General features: G+C 34.5%; 1 protein-coding gene across 6 annotated transcripts in view; it reads right to left on the bottom strand.

Annotated features, from left to right (window-relative positions):
• The window catches only part of LOC113500422 (tropomodulin-1), a 69,905-nt gene that overhangs the window by 32,510 nt on the left and 20,457 nt on the right, over positions 1-16,938 (bottom strand). For 2 of the 6 annotated variants that reach the window (XR_003401199.1, XR_003401200.1), the window contains exon 1: positions 6,013-6,860. The exons of 1 other annotated variant lie outside the window; for it this stretch is intronic. Coding sequence is in view for 2 of the 5 variants with exons in the window: in XM_026881208.1 (XP_026737009.1) it covers positions 6,013-6,123 (111 nt within the window). In the remaining 3 variants the exon portion in view is untranslated. Of the gene's footprint in view, positions 1-6,012; positions 6,861-16,938 lie in introns of those variants that run through there. 3 more of the 6 variants (XR_003401201.1, XM_026881208.1, XM_026881212.1) reach the window with 3 other exon arrangements.

Raw genomic sequence — 16,938 nt, 5'->3', positions numbered from 1 at the left:
ACCTTTATTCCTGGTTAATAATTTTAAGAAGATTTAGAAGACCAACATGTAGAAACAGAACAGACAGGAAGTCATTTAATGTTTCTTATTTATAATAAGTTGGCACGAATCTTCATCACACCATAAATATTATCTCGCATAATTAATACCATAAAATAGTCCAAATTGTTTTTGAACAATGAAACTATTTTAATTGTAATTAATTGTGCTAATATTCTAACAACGTGCACTCGATGTATAATTACGTTTTTAACATATAAAAACCAGGTAAATGCAAGTAAAGCTTGCGATTTTGACTGCGACAGCAGGGCGTATTACTTAGGCGTAATACGTTCCTTTTTAAAATTAAGAGTATAAAACACTTAAAATTGATCACTATTTTGTATATTGATTGGGATTAAATAGAAAGTGTTACATGACTATGCATTTTACTTTCCTGATAGAGAAGAAAAATAATTTATGTAATTTTTTTTAATTAACACGATCTCCTCGGTCAGCCTTCTATTAGATATAATTTACATATTATCCGACAGTCTTCACATATTTCTTCGCTTATGATTACAGTTTATAACCTCTTTCCTGCGTTTGATTTATATTCAGCTTAATTCTCCAGCACCTTGCAGCTCAAAGCCCATTAGCAGACAATTTGGCAAGCATCAAATCACTATATCATAAATCGTAATTGATCACTTATTTCATTTGAATTTGTTTAGAACATGCTCGATTTAAACGGAAAACATTATTTAGAAAGTAAAGTAACGCACTGGCCACTAGGTATATGGTTGTCTCAGCTAACTCTAGTGCACGTGTTTTGTTTAAAAATAATAAACTATCCACCTTTTCCAAATGATTACGTGGTGTTCGCTGTGGTAAAGAAATTGAATTTGCTAAAACAATCTTTGAATAATAGTTTTGTTCGTGACATTTAGTTAATGCGAACTCAGTTACGTTTAAATATCAATTGCACGCAGAAAATGTCAAAAAATGACATTTACGGGATAAATATCTTTTAGGTAGAGTTAAGAACACAGAGAAAAGAGTCCAATTATCTTGTAAGCTTTTCTGATCAAAATGAGGCATTATTTTTTATTTGTAATAAAAAAGTACAATGGACTTTGTGTGAATTAAAGAAATTATAATTATAGAAAGAGCAACAATATTTACAGCTTTATTAAATATAAGGGCTGGGACATACATATTATGTCTAGCCTGATATAATCAGATAATGTGTATTGAATATGGAATATGTTAATGTATCGCATTCAATACATCCACGTCGTGCTAACACCTCAGGACCAACGTGACGGCTGGCGACTTTATGTGACTCTACTCCCGATCAACACGCATGCGCTGACTGCGTAAGTATCGTGTGAACCTAGCCTTTATGCTATCATGAAATCAAATTAATAACCGCGTTTTTAAGTATTATTACATTCCCCTGCGGCTTACCTACGAAGTTCTTTTAGAGCAGAAAATCAACACTTCTTATTCAATTTAGTTTTTCTAGGAGTTAATTAAAATTTGCGCAAAGAACATTGTTTATTAAACTAAAGAAGGTAAACTGTATTTTCGTTTTTTGTAAACAATTTGAGTGATGGTGCTTGTGTGAGTATCTCGTATTGCATTTTATAAATGTCAGTCTTAATACTTTGTATCAAATGGTAAAAATAAGGAGTTGAGAAAACGTATCGTAAAGAAAAGATAATTTTATTTAAATTTTCATTCGCGTGCGAATAATGTAAGTCATTTACCAGTGTCAGTATAATTGCCTGCAGAATTCATGTAATTAGCTGGGAATTACGATTAATCATCGTGAATTAAATAAAACAACAGTATATAGTTGTTTAAAAATGTTGCATTGGCATCGTTAAGCAGTCATAAACACTTTATGATTCCCTACATCTACATAATGCGAATGTAGATGTTCGAAATTTAAATTTAGCTCAGGATTAGTGGCCATGACGTTTTCTTACTCATCCACTAGCAGTATGCGCAATTTCATTGGCAATCTTTGTTCTCATTGAACTCTCACAGCAACTTCATTACTTATTACTGATTCATACAAGTCTGTTCTCCTTGAACTGACAACAAATCGCCCGACAAATGTTAGGGAGAGATTATTCTGAAAACTCGGCGACATTTCTTCTGACGTATCTTTACAAATAGATATTACGTGTACTACGAGATTTTTCGATGTGTTATTATGACAATTTTGTGATATCATGTCACCAGCATTCGTGAATTCCTCTTGATAATATTGTTTACTTCAGTTTATATTGGCGTGGTCTGGAACCATTCGCTTGCGTGCGTCTATTTCGATGCCTCAGTGTAAGACCGACACGTTTGACCGAGTCAAACGGGATTATTAACCCTTGCACTCCGCTTATCTCTAAACAAACGTAAAGTTGACCTTTATGAATCATGCGCTTTACATCCGCGCTTTCTATTTACACACAACCTTGCTTTAATTTATTTTTAAACGCAATGCTTTTATTTGATTTCCAAAAATGTACGTATCTCGGTGAGGCGAAGCAGTTGGATCTATTTTAGATCCGTCTGCACGCAATTCAACAACGTCGTGTTTTAAAATGTTTCCGTCAACCGAATCTCAGCTTTATTTTGTTTTGCTTAAGATACTCTTTCAGTTGTTTTTGTTTGAATGTAAACAAAAAGCTACATACTTTTAATTTTACATTTCAGTGTACTGGGTTCCCTTGTTTATGTGACAAAAATGAGCTATTAAAAAGTTTTTATCTATGTATAAATTATGTGATTGTGTAAAAAACCGTTTAGTGGTTTTATCAATTTGTATCAAAACTTTTTACGGGTCACAGTTGGTCGACAAGCTTGATTCAAAAATCCAATAATTTCTTTTTCGTTTTGGCAGTGACACATTGTTCTCAATACGTAGGTTATTAGTACTTGTGTTTTATTCTTGCGGTGCATTTGGCTTCGCTTCGGTGTTGTATCGTTCAGTTTGTTCTGTGAGATAATTAGCACTTTTCCACAGCTGTCATCATACGCGGCCGCGCGGTGAAATTGTTTAATTTGACCGGACGCTTTCTGGTTTAGCTTAGTTTCGAAGGCACATTTTCTTTAAACCTATTAATCTACATTTATTATGAAATACGCTTTTGTTAGATTATTGTTATTTGTATAATTTATTAATTTATCTAAACTAATTTATCTAAATTGTTAATGGCGCACAAAGGGGCTTAACGTCTTGTTAAATTTGATTTTAAACTAAAAAGGTGTTTCTTGTTTGAGAATTAACAAAATTGATGGCTTAAGTTCCCTAATGTTTTTCATTCAATAAAAAAAAGTTATCCACCTACTTGTCAAGTGATACAAAAACTGATCATAAGAAATATTAATATGTTTGCAAGGTAACACAAGTGCTGTTTCCCAGCACCCATCCAAAGATGGGTACTAAACGAAAACTTGTTCAAGTAGTAGGTATACGATACATTTTCTAATTTTTAATCTCATTCCGAACCAGCCCTAACAATCGACATCGGAGCAAAGTTCAACGAACTCTTCGAGAATTTCCAGATTTTGTTACATTCTACTTTCTAAACTGTTTTGATATGTTTGATATATTGTATTGCCGGTCTGCTACAAATAGTTCCAACGGGAGATAAACCTATCCAGGTTACTTGGACCATTTACGAGAGCTCTGACGATTTCGGCTGGAATTACCTAAATAAATGAAGAACATACATTTTACTTCGATCTGTTTGTTTCGTGAATAGAAATTGGTTTTAAATGGGAATCGGAAAATTGAGAAAGTACTCTTGTATTTACACAATTATTAGTAGTTTCGAAGAGGGAATTAAAATAAGTTGAAAAGACAATGATTAAATTGGACATCAATAAAAGATGAGACGTCGGCAATTCCCAATTAGATCAGAGATCTGAGAAAACATAACCTACACATGAATATATTCGTGCATCCATACTTCTTCGTAGAGAGGAAAACTCCTGAATGTTGGCGAAAAAATAGGTCATATGCTACTAATTACGTTGAATTTATTACAATACTCATATACCTGCTTGATTTACTGTTGCAAGCCACCAACATTGTCTCAAGGAAACGCTAATATTTCAGTATGTGGAGCAATGGATGCAATGAATCATAGCTATTGTTTACACTGTATTTTCTAAATTAAACATTGTTAGTATGCCGACCAAAATTAGAAAATGGAAAATAATTCCGAGTGCGTATGGTGGTTAACCCGCTCTTAAGTGTTGTGGTTGTAGTTAGTAATAAGTGCATGTTTTGCGGCGTAAGTCCTAACCTCAAAAAATTATGGAAACAAATACGCTGACCCGAATCAAAATAAAAGGGGATACAAGCAAGTAGATAGCAGGTACTCAGTTGTCACGGCAAATATTTGGAAGTCACAAGGGAAGCGAAAAAGATGGGTATAATAAAAATTAACGAACATTATTTAAATCGATTGATCCTGGTGAATAAGTAAAAGAGAATTTAGCTTCCTGATGAATTATAATTTCCAAGAGATGCTAATGGCGTTCGCCGGAAAATGGCTGCAAAATTTATTACGAAAATTAGTCCTTTCAACATTGGTGCAATTTCGCATGCTCGTTATGCTAAGTCGATTATTCCACACATCGTATTGAATGGAAAATACAATTGTTCATAGCTAACTCATGTACTCGTATACAATATAGCAATTGTACAACATTTATACAAAAAGATCAACGCGTCATAATTTCTTCATTCCTGGGAAGAGACGAGCATTTCCAATTACAAAATGCTCCATTGTTCCCAAACAAAAGGCCATTCACTGCTCATGCACATAACGTTGACGTGTATCCAATTGTCTCAAGAACACACGACTTTGTTCCACGCTCCCAGGTTATAGTGGCTCCGTCGTGGTTCGTGTTACGACATTTGAACTTACAATTTCTGTTTTGGTAAAGTCAGAATCGAAACTGCTTTGTTGATGTTTTGGCCGTTCTGAATCGCACTTTCCTAAGCTTATGCAATTAAAATGTTGTTGTTTACCCGAAGAATGATTACAGCTGTAGCTTTATGAATGTTGACACGGATTAATTACGCGACGTAAAGAGTTTGGATAATAGGCGAGAACAGGGTCTCTGGTCGTCAGGCTTAGCTAAAGTGAGATATGCACAACATTTATATTCGTGCCACTACAAAAGGTCGGTTCCAGGAATTCTAATTATCTCTTCACGAGACGCTTGCGCTACATGGGCCGTAAAGCAGAATACATTAAAACAACAGCAATAATTTTCTCGAGGTTTGCGCCAAAAATATACTTAATTTATTATATAAAATAATATTTTTGGCCCGATAAAATCGTAGCAACAGAATGAGTCAAGTCTGGGTATTTATTTCCAGCAATTTTAATATAGCTGTATGTTTAGATGAGAATTTAACCAAGCTAAATAGCATCTTTCTTGGCACACTACTGGTCGCTTGTCAAAAAATTGCAAAGATCTAAGCTTTTCCTCCTTCTCCAATTTTTTGGACAAGCGTCGCAATGACGCGGACTAATTGAACTTTCCCTGGAAATTTTACTTTCAATTTTCGTAGAAATAATTAATTTTGGATAATGATGCAAAATTAATTATTGATGATAATTTCTCTTTGAAAGAATTTGTAGCAAAATGTACGTAATTTTAGACTGCTGAGTGCGTCATTTGATTTATAAAAACGGTGACAGTTGACGGTGGAACTCGCCTTCACCTTGGTGCGGGAGCTGGTTTATATCAAGAGGATTCTACATTGACAGCGCCCGTGACACCCGCGCTCTGGGCTTGTCCAAAATAAACACCAAATGAAACAATGATACACACGAGACGTAATAAATTATATTTGTCACCATTCGTGTTCTGTTCAGATTTTCTAACATGATCAAGTAGTATCCAAGCTTCAAAAGTGCTCCTTATCCAGATCCTAAGTTCTAAGATTTTTCTATTTCTAATGTCTCCGAGATATCACCTAATAATTCAGTGCTATCGACTTACTGATGGTATCTGTGTCCGTGTGGTGGTAGTGGTATAGGTCTCCACAGTTTCCTCTACCACCTCTTCGTCGTCCTCTCCCTTCTTGGTCCATGGTCCAAAGAACTCCGACATATTTGCCGTTATATTCTTCTACTCCCACAACACTGAACTCCCAAAGGCTTTTGACACACATTCACTGCACTTTAGAAAACCTTTACATAGAAGTTGTCGAAATCACACATAAAACTCGATAATTTTTACTTGGACCTTTTTAAATTTCGTTTTTTATCGTGTATGGTTAATGGCTGTTACTAGTTGTGACCACTATCCTAAGCACAAAGCACCAAACAATTTTCGGAAAACTTTTCTGGCGCTGCACTGCGGAGACGGCCAGAGCTGATCTTGTATAAAATCCTACTGGAAAACTGAAATAACCGGCGCGAACAAAAAGCACCAGCCAAAACATTTCACGTGCGTGCGTATTATTAGTTGGACGATCTAGCCGAAAGAGTTAAGTGTCGCGGTGGCCTTATACTAGAATAATTCCAGATTAATATTTCAATTTTCCGCATGTATTATTCTGCATCGGCAAATACCTGTCTACTATTTAGTTAATAGCAGGTGTCGTACAGATACTTTGCAAAATTCACTTCGACGTATATTGCCTCTTAATGTCAGTTTTAATCACTCTGTTAAGCTCTGTCTTCAATTTTCAAAACAATTATGTGATAGACCACTTTTGTCTTTTTAGTCGTATATTTGAGTTTTATGGTGGAATTTCAATCGCGATTTCGACACATTACGAGAATTGGCTCAACTTCAGAGTTTTTTTTATTATATCTAAATTGAAGACATGTATTTATATCAAAGCAAATGTTTGCAGTTTTTTTATCATTCAGCTTATTTCCAGTGTCAATATATCTCAAGTTAATTTTCACCAGTTTTTATCGTATTTTGTATTAGGTAGACAAACTTTTATGTGACGTGGAAAAATGTTGTTACGTAAAAGTTCACCCTTAAGAATAGTAGACTAGTTTTTGTACACTAGTATTGTATTTTCACAAATGATTAATTATTAAAAATGTGCTAGTCCTGGTACTGGAATACTTTATTGTATGTAACCATCCAGAATGGCGTCGGCGTAGGCGCTGACAGCTCCTCCACTTAATATAAATACGCGGTTCTCCTAACAGCCCGCGATAAATCTGTAGCATACTTCAGGGATTAACGCCCGACTTGATATTTTAGTAGCTTATCGATAGAGTCCTCTATCGAATGTAGACACATCAGCAATTCCATTACGCTAAATCCGATTCAAAACACTATGGACCTTACACCAATAACATTACACTCCAAAATTGAATGTTATCTTGAATTATAGGTCATCCTAGAAGCATTTCATGGTTTTTTTATGCATGACTTGGTAATGAGATTGAAAATCTCTTTTATCACTTAGAGATGTACAAACTCGATGTAAAAGATGGAACTGGTTCGGTAACTTTAGACGTTAATGAGGAAAACGCGAAGAATTAATCGTATTGTAATGTGTTGTGCCAAGAAATACTGGATGTCGCATGGCAACATGTGAATAAATTAATTTCACCAACCAAGGCCTAAGGACATGTCACTATAAATTAAATTCTCATAAACGATAACAATGAAATTCAATTTAAAACAACACATTACTGCTTCCAATGTTAATTTGAACGGGAAGTAGATAATGAATCTGCTTAGTACAAATCTGTTATACTGTTTTTAAATTACTCTAAGTTTTGCCAGTTTTTTTTTTCAAGCACTTAAAACTGGGACTCAACAAAATCAAGCTTTGCATTTAAATAAAATCGATGCTCGGACACAAAGAATTATTGCAACAATTCTGTAGATTTGGATGATTTCTGTACCATTTAATATAATCTACTTGTTTACTTCTATTTCGAAAATACATCAGTTGTTTATTTTTCTACTCGACCTAAAATTAGCTTTCTTGGAATAATTTTAAATAAAACGATAACTTACTTTGCCGAGCTTAAAATAGCTGTTGGAGGTGAATAAAATGAATTATTACATCAAGCATTTTATTGCGGATTCTTTGGATAGCCTGTTTTATGAGGTTGTTCATTAGTTACGTTGAAACAAGTAGCTTTGGTGATAGATGGGATGCTAATGTGTCAGAATACGCGAAAACTACAGTAAATCTGGGGGGTCTATCATCACCTATTGAAATAAGACAGTTGTGGTTTTATAAGGAGGACGCTACCCTATGTCGTCTGGTGAAGAGTTACTTTTCCACAACTACAATAATCATACATTGTGCTAGTCTCCTGACTAACTTTTACACTGCTGATGCTGTGCTTACTATGGTTTCAAATATTATTGTCGATACTCTGTCTTCTACAGTCAGATACAGGTAAGATAGGCAGTCGCTCCTTGTAAAACACTGGTACTTAGTTGAATCCGGTTAGACTATAAGCTGACCTCAACATTGTTGGGAAAAGGCTAGGCCTATGACTAGGTCTTCTACGTGTAAGACCTCAGGATTCATAAGATTCTAGAGATAATCTGACCACGGTTTTTCTTGACATTCGCTGATGCTGTACCCACTGCAAAAAGGTACTTCCTAAGCGCTCTATCTGTCTATGCGTTAAGATACGTCTTTTCGTGACTGTGATCACGAACTCCTGCAGAACCGCATTATAGCATGAATTTATGAGGATATTTCGACACCGACGAGAGATACCCGTTAAATATATGCATTTAGGATTCTACTAAACTGTACGAACAATAATAGTTAGAATAATTAACATGACCTACATTTACAGATCGAATGGCAGATAGTTTTTGTTGGCAAAACTGTTGCAAAGGGATAAAGGGTTTCGTTCCTACAGATTTATAGTAGCGGCTTGTCCTTACTAAATGACCAACAATGTTTTGACAGAATGCCAATCCGGAAAATCGAAGATTTGTATGTTCCCTAAAAAGACGAGGTGGGGAATTCTTATGTTAACACTTCGTAAAAACATCGTACCTTGTGCACTCATAAAATATTTACTATGTGTGTCATTAGTTCTACTAGTAGTTACACATGTGATGTTTATTATCTTATTTCTGGAGAAGTTCAAAAATTTAACGAATAAGGGATTGTACAAAAAAAATCTGCAAGCAACCAAATAAAAGTCGACAACAATTTTATGCTACGTACCACTCAACTAATATTTGAAATCCTTATTTCTTGACCAATATCTGATGTGATAGAAAGTAGGTAGAGGCAAAGAGAAGTGTCGAAGTTTGGGAAAAATTGATAAAAACAATTAAGGATAAATAGGACTCAAGTAGCTTTAAGCGGAATTAGGTTAGAACCATTTAGAGAGTCAGAAAAACGACACACACACGACACCTAGCCACGAAAAAGCTTTGATTTTTTATAAGGGCGCTTGTGAAACTCGATTGTCCAATGGACAACAAACGACAAAAATGATACCGGATATAATTCACGTGAATTTAGAAATTTTATTTCAGCTAAATTATGTTTTTCTTCCATTCATCTCTCATACTCTTCGTCTTAAAAGTATTCAGAAATACTCTAACATTCAGTTGCTGCATCGAGTCCAGTACTAAAAGCTTGTATTAAAACACTGCAGTACTAGTGTTAATTTGTTACCCAGTACTAAATATTAACGAGCAACATCAGTACCTCTACCATGAGTTGCCATCGAAAACGTCAATGACGTTACTACAGTCGATAGCGTATAAACGCGGATCGAATAGTTTACAATCGGACTCATACCATGAGTTTAAAAAACCTTGACGCGCTCGCTATCGAGAGCTCGATTGTTATTGTAGTATTCGTGTTGTCATACTTGTCATGTTGTCGAACGTGCCTAACTTCACGCCTAATGTAGTTGTTTCTTTCTAACGTTGCTTAAAAGACAGAGTAAGATAAATATTCCCGAAAAAGCTTCAAATCTACATTAATAATTTCATGCAGGACTACGGTAAACTCGATCGAAACCTTATATGAATAACAAAACATAAAAAAATATTGATTTTGAGTCGACAACATATATCCGCAGATTTCGGATTATGGAGAATTTCGTTAAATTCCGATGGCTAAAAACAAACCGCTTAAGTCGCCATCTTTGCCGTTGAAGTTTCGCAAAGTGTTTTTTTTTTAAAGTATGCGGTTGATGTAGATATACGAACTCTTTTGATATCACAAATAGATGAACACTTTTCTTCTTGCTCTTTTGGGTTTTAGTAATTTTTCATCATTAAATTGAAAGCGGTGTCGTGGGTACCTAAGAATGGTTATGTGGCGCAACTTTGGGGAGTACCTATGTCTTGCGATTGATCGCAATAGTTTTGTTGAATTGTTTCATACACCAATAAACTGTGCATCTATTGAAACTAATATTATAAATGCGAAAATTTATCTGTCTGTCTGTCTCGCTTTCACGCCAATCCTACTGAACCGATTGTAGTGAATTTGACAGATAGCCTGATGGAAACGGGGAACACCGAACGCTATAAACTGAAGTCCACGTGGACGGAGTCCTGGGCTACAGCTAGTGTTTGAATAATCCTAATGATTTTAAACTTCATAAAGCATAAAATATTCAGTATATTTTAATATAATGTAATATTACTTAATGAACTATTGGTTGGGGTGGAGTCCTCTGTGAACGCTCACTTATTTCCAGCGTTTCCTTAATAATGAATTTATGTATGTTTCATTGTAAAAAAGTGACAGCGTGTATTCAATGTAAATTGACTTTTAACTAGTGCTACTTGATTTTAAATACTCTCTTGCCGACATGATTCTCACAAGAAATACTCAAAACTAAACAATTACTATAAACCGAATACCGTTTCACACCTTGTTTAGCAAGTGAGTTACTTAACTACAATCGTAATGGTATTTGTCGATACCATCCGTCAAATTTGTGACTCATGGTACCGTTTTCTTAGAGAAACCACCGCAAAACGTTACACGCTCGCTACTCGCTGTCGAAGACGTTTTGAATGTTTCGATAGGTTTTATTTGTCAACTCATACTACCGATTTTAGTTTGTCAAGTGACCGCTAGGGGCGCTGTACATTTTGTCATAGATATTTTTTACGCAGACGCTAGCGAGCCCGGTCGCTCAAAACTCATGGTAGAGGTACTGACTGAAGGTGAAAATATTATTTACGTTTTCGTTTCAACTTCCTGTGCATACTCACGTGTTGTTTGCATCGCTTCCATCTCCCCGCCGGCCATCACTCATGCCAAGGTCACTTACCTGTAATTACATTTGAAATTAATTGTAATAAACGGTGTTGGTGCAAATATCGTCGAATAGTCATAAATTGTGGAAACGGTCTTATGATGCGGCATGTGATTATTTGGCATTGGAACTGTGGCCAATGTTGGTGGCTGTGACAAATATTTGTTGTATTTGGGTCTTGGATAAATTGAATTGAAACAATTCGAGTGTGCTGTGTCTGTATTGTGTAAAACGATTTTGATAAAATATGATTTTATTTTCTAGCGTGCAGAATAAAATTTTTAAACATTAGGAAAGTTCTAGAAGTTCTGACTTCTAGATCGGTTTGAAAAGAATTGAAATTTTATCCTTAGAACATTCGCAGTTAATGACATATTCATTAAAATATCAAATTCTGTGCTTTCGTTACAAAAATATATTTCTTTACAACGCTGGTGTCTGACATGACAGCAATTCCAATTTTTTTCTTGAAACATGATTCTTAAAATTTCGCAAGCATGCACTATAAAATCTCACCGGAAACACTCAAAATAAATAGACGGCAGGTGATGGAGAGCACGGGAAACGACCCTGTCATTGGGCGAGGACACTAGGCGCCTCACCTGGCGTCGCCCGTGACCCACCACTATAAATACCGGGACAAACTCACGACATTATGTAATGACATCAACGTCACTCAAGGCTGCTCGCAATTACCCAGAACTTTTAATCACTTGGCATCATATTTTTTTCATCTTTTCTTTTGTCATCTGTCAAATTAAAACTGGTCACTTTTATTACGTGTTCTTTTTTCGAATTAATCTTATGGACGTTGTTATTTGAATATAGCAGCTGCCATATTAAATGATCCTCAAGACATTCCTTACATCGAAGTGGCAAGCATTTTCGACACTAAGCGCAAATTGAAAGTAAGAAGTTTTGACATATCAAACAGCAAAGTGTCAAGTCTTCTATCTGTAATATCTTAACTTAGTTATCTATCGTAACATTGTAATCGTAGGGGAGAATAATGTCTACTTTTTTAACGCTTTAACGACTTGTTTTCCCTAGTCTCGTTTGTTTCTATGAACTATACTTTCTATCACACTTTATTAAAAAGCAAACAAATTAATTGGTCACATAACAGGCTATTAATTAATCGAAGCGGATACCAGTATAACCTCCTCCGCTTACAATAACGATATATTGATGAATATTTATCACGTTTCACGTCGTGCGTGGCTGCTTCTCTAGAATAGCTCCTACATATTCAGTAGTTTCATCAATGAATGTATTCAGAACGCTTTTGTAGCACGATGCGGTGACGCAAGATAACTTTTAATGCGTTTAATGTGATGCGCGCACGCATTATTTTGTTTAGAACTAGTTATTGTTCCATGGAAATAATACGCGGGTTTTGTACACTACCTACCAGTGCCTTTGGTGACGCTTAACACAGATCTTTGAATATTACTGACGAAATGTTTTGAATAGTACTGACTGCACAGGCACCTGAGCAGTTTAGGCCGTATGATCCATAAATGCTTGTCCTGAGTCTGGGTGCCATGGTGCATGTGACTTAAATAAGTATTTGGAACATCCCCCGATCTATCGGATTGTAAACTAAAAATACGAAATTCGCTTTGATTCCATTAGATGACCTAGTACGTAGCTGCAACAAAAAAATGGATACTTTCATATTAACTATAGAAGAGGAAGAAAAGTGGTACTTAAAGAAAAAATATGAACGAAATATCAGATATTTAACATAACTTTTTTCCTGTTTTCTCAATTCAACATTATACTAATTATATTCCTCGTATTTTTAGTGTAGTTACCCGGAAGGCACAAGACATGCCTCCGATTTGGGTCGACAGACGACAAATTCGCAGAGTTGTACAACTTTTAACACAACATTAGTGCTGATTTATATTTTAACAAATAGTTTTAATGTTCTTATTGTAGAACTAATCCACCATATTACAGTAGCTATAAATATTAAAGATAGATGAATAAACTGTGTATTTTGAGATGCCCTTTCAAATTTAGACGAAATTTATTTCCTGTTATTTAAATAACGTTACTCAAGCCGACATTTTTATTACGACTATAAAACATATAGTAATTACCATGACAAACGATTAAATAATAATATCCAATATTATGTCAAACAGAAAGTATTTTACACAAAACTATTAATCGAATGTTTAAATAGTTTTTAGGGCTGGCTCCTCAATCATTAGCGAAAGTCCTTCTCTATTTTCCTCGAAAAGGTATATAATCTGACATCGCAGAAAAACTACGCATGCTAAATCAAGATCTGTGATTAATAAATATGTATCAAAATCAGACATTTTTCTCACTAATTCTTCATCCAACTAACGTTTCGAACGACAGTTGCTACTCATACCAATAAAGTGAGTTGTTGCGTACCCTTTCATGGTAGTTATTTCTAATTCATTCGTATTATTATATTCTTAAAATCCCGCGATTTAGGGCAGAATGACATAACATACATGTATCAATCGGATAAGCCAGTGCTACGCTAACATTAAAAGAAGCTTAGCGTGCACAAACACACATAAAGAGAGACAATCAGTCAAAAATTATACAAACTTCGGTTCCATTTCTAGACCACGTAGCAAGTATTATTTAAAAAAATCGATACGATTTAAAGATTTCAAACGAATTCATAAAATTTTATATAGTAACCTATGATTTTAAAAGACTTGGATTCGAATACTCAAAAAAAATTCCTTCTTCTAATCAGGCTCACATGCAAACGCTGTCAAAGATAAATAGGAAGTAAATGATGATGAGATAATTAATATTTCCTTGTAACTAATAATTGTGTTTACAGGAGTAACACCGAAGCGGTTTTGGCAATCGCAGGCGTGAATGAATCACTTTTCACACTGTGGTCCGACGCGATCGTAGTGTGGACAGAACTAATGTACCACTGAATAATTGAAACTAGCCACGTTTTGCCGGATGATTGTAGATGTAGGTAATAATTTTTTATTACTAAATCATTTATTTATTATAATGACAATTTTGAAATAAGATTTATAACTTTTGAAATATAAGCATATCATATATATAAAATTCTCCTATCTAGGTGTACGTAATTGAACTCCTCCAAACGGCTCTACCTCTCTCATTCATTCATTCTTCTCATTTTATTTCATTTTTGTATTCTCTAGAACATATTATTTGCATAGTAAAGCCACGTTCGCTGGGACAGCTAGTATAGAAATAAAAATATGACATATGAAAAAAGTCACTTAAGAAATAAAATACGCGTCATGCTCATTTCATAGGAATATGAACAACAGGTACCTCTACCACATAAAAGTCTCTACTCATTAAACAAACCAGTCTAATTAGTAATTATTATATTCTAGTACTTACCCTGCCCTACCCATCATAACGGATTATTCTTATTACCTGCCTATACCTGTATAATCCAAGAAGTCCAGATAAGGGTTAGTAGATAATATTTTACATGAAAACTACTTTCTAAGTGGTTGGAGCGGTTTTATATGTGCTTAAAGCGAATTAGGTTTTATTTATACTAGCTATGCCAGCGACTTTGCTCTCATGGATAGTATTTTTGGTATATCACCTTAGCGAAAACACCAATTACTTGTGCATATCCACAAGTAATAAAAAAGTAAAATAATTTGAAGCTTAATTACACTATAAATTTATATTTAATCTTCATCTTCATATTTCCAATAAATACTCTCATGCAAATAATTTTAAACAAAGACGACCTCACTTTGGCTCTTACGATATAAATATGGCATCGTTCATCACTTTATTTACTTAATAAAATTATATTATAATAAATATAAATATGAAAGTACAAAGTCGAGGTCAGTCAAAAATAACATGTCGTCGCAAAATATCTCTCTTCGTCATCTCGTGAATGTTTTGCGAACGGTCATGAACTCATGAAATTAGTTTCACTGTTATTTTAATGGTAATTAAATTAATGATGCTAACGTTCATTATTATTCGGAGAGTAAACAACAACTTTGAGACTTCGAAGAAATTTCAATGAGAATAAGCTCTTCGTTTTGGCAAATAAATTGTATCGACTATACTTATAGTTTGCAAGCTTTTTATTTCATTTCATTTCATGGAGACTTCTAACTAGACTTTTAAAAACATCTCAACCACAAATGCTTCTGCAGTTACGGAGATGCCGCTCTACATTTTATTTTTTAGTATACTATCTCCTTTCCGCTACTGTAATGGCATTACTTTTGATCCACAAGTAAGACTAACCCGGCCACCGGGCTTTTCATTGTGGTAACCGTGAGGCGGCGTTTGCCAGGGCGAAAACGACGACTCTGTTTTACAATTAAAAAGTTTTTGTTGTAAAGAGTGCAATTTCTTTAAGAAGAATGACCGTCTCAATGATGATAAGGGAAGGTCTAAATCGATAATTGTAAGTGCAATGAATTATAATTTTATAGAAAAATCTATTTGGAGTTCATGACACAGTTGAACAAAGACGTTACAAAGGCTAATGCTCTAGCTCACCCACATATCGCCAAAGAAACGTCAATACATTTTTTCAATGCCAGACATTCTCACTTTAATGTTTTAAATGCGAAACAAAAACAACATTCTGGATTGAAATTAAATACCGAGAAAGAGTTGTCATGTTTTCAACATTTTTATTGCCTTAAAGGTTCTTATTACAGTTTTAATGATGCTGAAATAATGGTTGACAGGTTTTCTTTGTAAAATGAATTCTTAAAATCTGAGTGTCTTTTGTCCTATCTTAGGACGTCTTTTTTAAAAAAAACTGTTAATACAACGTGACATCACAATTTCGATTTGAATTAAGAATCGTTTTGTTTTGTTTTATGAAACAAATACGTTGAGTATATATAACTACTATTAATAATTAAATTTATATTTAATACTCGATTGTCTCACTGTGCTATGATGGCTGGTAAATTAATTTCAGACAGCTGCAAGTGACGCGCGTCTACACATCGATGTAGGTTAATGCAGCTAGCGACATCTATCCGACGGGTAACGAACTAGTGTTTAGTATGGCCGACATAATAAAGCTTAAATATTGCCAGAGGCGTCTGCTGAAACAAAAATTATAAAAGATTTTTCTTTAAGACTTATTTGAGAATTGATTATTTGTAGTAGATTTGAATGTAACCTTGATAATTTTAAGAAACATTTCATAAACTTTTCCTGTAGTTACCGATTTCGTAATAGAAGCGTTAAGCTTTCCTAAAGCAAAATGCAGTCATTAAAACTGTTAGATAATGCCTTTTTTTCTTTATTAAAACTCAGCGTACTCATTATTGTACTTTCGAATATGAGGTTATCAGTTATTATTAGGTATCTTACTCCTGTACCTATAACATCTGACTTCTGCTCAATATTTTCGGCTAGTACCGATTTAGACTCGGGTTACCCCACATACGTATAGCTAGTATGTTCCGACATCGACAGTTATAGCTTAATGTATCGAACTACCGAGGTCATGGATAAAACATTAGTGAATTGAGGAATAAAATTCTAATCTGATTATATACAAAGACGGCCAGAAGAAAGGAGGTTTTTATACCTTTAATTTAAGAAAGAAAACCTTGATTGTTAAGATCTTTTAGAAAATCCGGTTTTTTAATTACTTAATGACTGTAGCCATGTTGGATTGTGAACTCTT

This window comes from Trichoplusia ni, chromosome 14 (genome assembly GCF_003590095.1).
Source record: "Trichoplusia ni isolate ovarian cell line Hi5 chromosome 14, tn1, whole genome shotgun sequence".
NCBI classification, from domain to species: Eukaryota; Metazoa; Arthropoda; class Insecta; order Lepidoptera; family Noctuidae; genus Trichoplusia; species Trichoplusia ni.
Note: the sequence above shows the minus strand (reverse complement) of the source record. Positions and strands in the feature narration are given on the sequence as shown.